The sequence below is a fragment of the Populus nigra genome, chromosome 11 (assembly GCF_951802175.1).
Source record: "Populus nigra chromosome 11, ddPopNigr1.1, whole genome shotgun sequence".
NCBI lineage: Eukaryota > Viridiplantae > Streptophyta > Magnoliopsida > Malpighiales > Salicaceae > Populus > Populus nigra.
The window spans coordinates 5,959,574-5,963,519 of NC_084862.1; the positions used below are offsets into that span (position 1 = coordinate 5,959,574).

The 3,946-nt window shown below is 39.3% G+C and overlaps 1 protein-coding gene across 2 annotated transcripts; it reads left to right on the top strand.

Annotated features, from left to right (window-relative positions):
• The first annotated feature begins 668 nt into the window (after window positions 1-668).
• LOC133668726 (MDIS1-interacting receptor like kinase 2-like) lies at window positions 669-3,669 on the top strand. 2 transcript variants are annotated; one of them, XM_062088676.1, is made up of 2 exons: window positions 669-3,031; window positions 3,176-3,669. In XM_062088676.1, the coding sequence occupies exons 1-2, from the start codon at window positions 1,147-1,149 to the stop codon at window positions 3,553-3,555; spliced, it is 2,265 nt and encodes a 754-aa protein (XP_061944660.1). In that variant the 5' UTR covers window positions 669-1,146; the 3' UTR covers window positions 3,556-3,669. The 2 variants fall into 2 exon arrangements, with proteins under 2 accessions (XP_061944660.1, XP_061944661.1); XM_062088677.1 differs by having other exon boundaries at window positions 669-3,007.
• Window positions 3,670-3,946: the final 277 nt, after the last annotated feature.

Consider the following 3,946-nt stretch of genomic DNA (forward strand, 5'->3'; position numbering starts at 1 on the left):
TTCAAATCCTTAATTTAGCATCTAATGATCTGAGTGGATTGATTCAAAAACAACTTGGGGAATGCTCGAATTTATTGTTGCTGAACCTCAGCGGTAATAAATTTAGAGAAAGCATTCCAGGTGAGATAGGCTTTCTACTTTCTCTTCAAGATCTTGATCTTAGCTGCAATTTCCTGACTCGAGAGATACCGAGGCAACTGGGGCAACTGCAAAGGTTGGAAACTCTGAATGTCTCTCACAACATGCTTTCTGGACGGATTCCGAGCACTTTCAAAGACATGCTAAGCTTAACAACTGTGGATATATCATCCAATAAGCTACAAGGCCCCATTCCCGATATCAAAGCCTTCCACAAAGCTTCATTTGAGGCATTTAGGGATAATATGGGTATATGTGGCAACGCCAGCGGTCTAAAGCCGTGCAATCTTCCAACAAGCAGCAAAACTGTTAAAGAGAAAGAGCAACAAGCTATATTACAGGGAGCAGGACCCTGACCATCTAAAGCTTTCACAAGTACTGTGAAAGCAAACTCAACGAAGACCAGAGATGCGTATATGCTTGCTGCTGCTGCTCGTGTTTCATGATACAAATTAAACCTCAAGGAAGTGCAGTAGGAACTTCGTGGATTCTTACTCATAATTTCAATCATGTTTTCCTACCTATAAATAATACCTCTCCATGGAAGAGCCGAATCTACCATAGCAAACCATATCCTATGTCTCTTGAAAAACACACCATGACGACGTCCTTACTAAACAAACCATTCTTCTCCTTCTTTCTCCACATCCTGATTTTGCTCCTTCACATATTCAACTCTTCTTCTTTCTTTGCTTTAGCTGAACACACTGCCTCCCCAACTTCACCATTTGGTAATAATAATACAGAAGCTGAGGCTCTTCTCCAATGGAAAGCCAGTCTTCACAACCAAAGCCAATCTCTCCTTTCTTCCTGGGTCGGCATCAGCCCTTGCATTAACTGGATTGGAATCACCTGTGGCAATTCTGGAAGCGTCACCAAATTGATACTTGAAAGTTTTGGCTTGAGAGGTACGCTTTATGATTTCAACTTCTCGGCCTTCCCCAATCTTTTGTTTCTTGACCTTATTCCATTGGAAAATTAAGAAATTTATCTTTCCTTGGTCTTTCTATGAACCAACTCTCTGGTCTCATCCCTTCTTCTATTAAAAACTTGACAAGTGTATCTGAGCTCTATCTTGTAAATAACAAACTCTCTAGTCCTATTCCTCAGGAAATTGGGTTGCTAGAGTCTCTCGATGTACTTGCCTTGCCAGGTAACAAATTTCACGGCCCATTGCCCTCTGAGATGAACAATCTCACCCATTTGCATGGTTTGGGTTTGGATGGCAACAAATTCACGGGTCATTTGCCAGTAGATTTATGCCATGGAGGAGTATTGAAAATCTTTACTGCTTCCTACAACTACTTCTCAGGTTCAATCCCGGAAAGCTTGAAAAACTGTACTGGTTTATACCGAGTAAGGCTTGATCGTAATCAGTTAACAGGAAATATTTCTGAGGTTTTTGGTATCTATCCACATCTGGATTATATTGATTTGAGTTACAATAATTTTTATGGCGAGCTTTCTTCAAAATGGGGAGATTGTCGTAACATGACAAGCCTTCAAATCTCAAACAATAATGTTTCTGGTGAGATACCACCAGAGCTTGGGAAGGCTACTCAATTACAATTGATTGATCTGTCATCAAATCAGTTAAAAGGAGCCATCCCAAAAGATTTAGGGGGTTTGAAGTTGTTGTACAAGCTTGTTCTTAACAACAACCATCTTTCAGGTGCCATTCCCTTAGATATTAAGATGCTTTCCAATCTTCAAATCCTTAATTTAGCATCTAATAATCTGAGTGGATTGATTCCAAAACAACTTGGGGAATGCTCGAATTTACTGTTGCTGAACCTCAGCAGTAATAAATTTAGAGAAAGCATTCCAGGTGAGATAGGCTTTCTACTTTATCTTCAAGATCTTGATCTTAGCTGCAATTTCCTGACTCGAGATATACCGCGGGAACTTGGGCAACTGCAAAGGTTGGAAACTCTGAATGTCTCTCACAACATGCTTTCTGGACGGATTCCGAGCACTTTCAAAGACATGTTAAGCTTAACAGCTGTGGATATCTCATCCAATAAGCTACAAGGCCCCATTCCCGATATCAAAGCCTTCCACAACGCTTCATTTGAGGCATTAAGGGATAATATGGGTATATGTGGCAACGCCAGTGGTCTAAAGCCGTGCAATCTTCCAAAAAGCAGCAAAACTGTTAAGAGAAAGAGCAACAAACTTGTGGTTTTGATTGTACTCCCTCTTTTAGGAAGCTTGCTTTTAGTGTTTGTTGTGCTTGGAGCTTTATCTATTCTCTGCAAAAGAGCTAGGAAGAGAAACGCTGAGCCAGAAAATGAACAAGATCGAAACATATTCACGATATTGGGCCATGATGGGAAGAAGTTGTATGAGAATATCGTTGAAGCTACAGAGGAATTCAACTCCAACTACTGCATTGGCGAAGGAGGATATGGAACTGTTTATAAAGCAGTGATGCCAACAGAACAGGTGGTTGCTGTGAAGAAACTTCACCGGTCACAAACAGAAAAGTTGTCCGATTTTAAAGCTTTTGAAAAGGAAGTTTGCGTGTTGGCAAATATTCGACATCGAAATATTGTGAAAATGTATGGATTTTGCTCACATGCAAAGCATTCTTTTTTGGTTTACGAGTTCATTGAAAGAGGAAGCTTGAGAAAGATTATAACCAGTGAGGAACAAGCAACTGAGTTCGATTGGATGAAAAGGCTAAACGTTGTGAAAGGGGTGGGTGGAGCTTTATCCTATCTACACCATTCTTGCTCTCCTCCGATCATTCATCGAGACATTACCAGCAATAATATCCTTCTGGACTTGGAATATGAAGCACACGTCTCCGACTTTGGCACAGCTAAACTGTTGATGCCTGACTCATCCAATTGGACCTCATTTGCAGGTACTTTTGGATATACTGCTCCAGGTGCGTAGCTTTATTTCAACATTAAGTTACTATATAATGTGTAATAGTGAAAATAATATATACTGTTTTTTTAGCTTTTCTTATAGTCTTTTCTTTCAACTATTTGATAAAAAACCATGCATAATCATTTTTTTTTTTTGGCAGAGCTAGCTTACACAATGAAAGTGACTGAAAAATGCGATGTCTATAGCTTCGGAGTGGTAACAATGGAGGTGATGACAGGAAGGCACCCAGGCGATCTCATTTCAGCACTCTTATCACCAGGATCTTCGTCGTCGTCATCGATGCCACCCATTGCTCAACATGCACTGTTGAAGGATGTGTTAGACCAACGCATCTCGCTTCCTAAAAAAGGAGCAGCAGAGGGCGTCGTCCACATGATGAAAATTGCACTTGCATGCTTGCATCCCAATCCCCAATCTCGGCCTACAATGGAAAAAATTTCTTTCGAGCTTACAACTAAGTGGCCTCCACTGCCAAAGGCATTTTGCACAATAAGTTTGGGAGATCTCTTAATCTCATAGAGTATAGCTACTTCTATTCGATTATCAATTGGAACAATAATTATCTGTAATATGAATTTTATCATCGAACTTTTTTTCTTTCAAATTATGTTGGCACTGTTTTATGCGTTAGAATTTGTTGTTCTTTGCATGAAGGGTTTGAGAATATTTTGATTGTAAATTGAAGATCAATACACTACGGAATGAAATTTTAAGTTATAGCTGAAACAATTAAAAGAACAATGAAAAAAAAAAAACAAGAGCTTCAATAGGCAAAATAATCAACTGTATAGCAGCAAGACCAACTCTACCATCCAATGAATTTCCAACTTGATGTTGAATTTTCTAATGAAATGAATTTCCATCATTTCATTAGAAAATTCAAACCCAAAGAACATGATAACAGTCTATA

Coding starts and splice junctions, on each gene's coding strand:
- LOC133668726 (XM_062088676.1), top strand. CDS start 1,147: ATGAACCAACTCTCTGGTCTCATCCCTTCTTCTATTAAAAACTTGACA. Junction 3,032..3,175: donor TTTTGGATATACTGCTCCAG/GTGCGTAGCTTT, acceptor TTTTTTTGGCAG/AGCTAGCTTACACAATGAAA.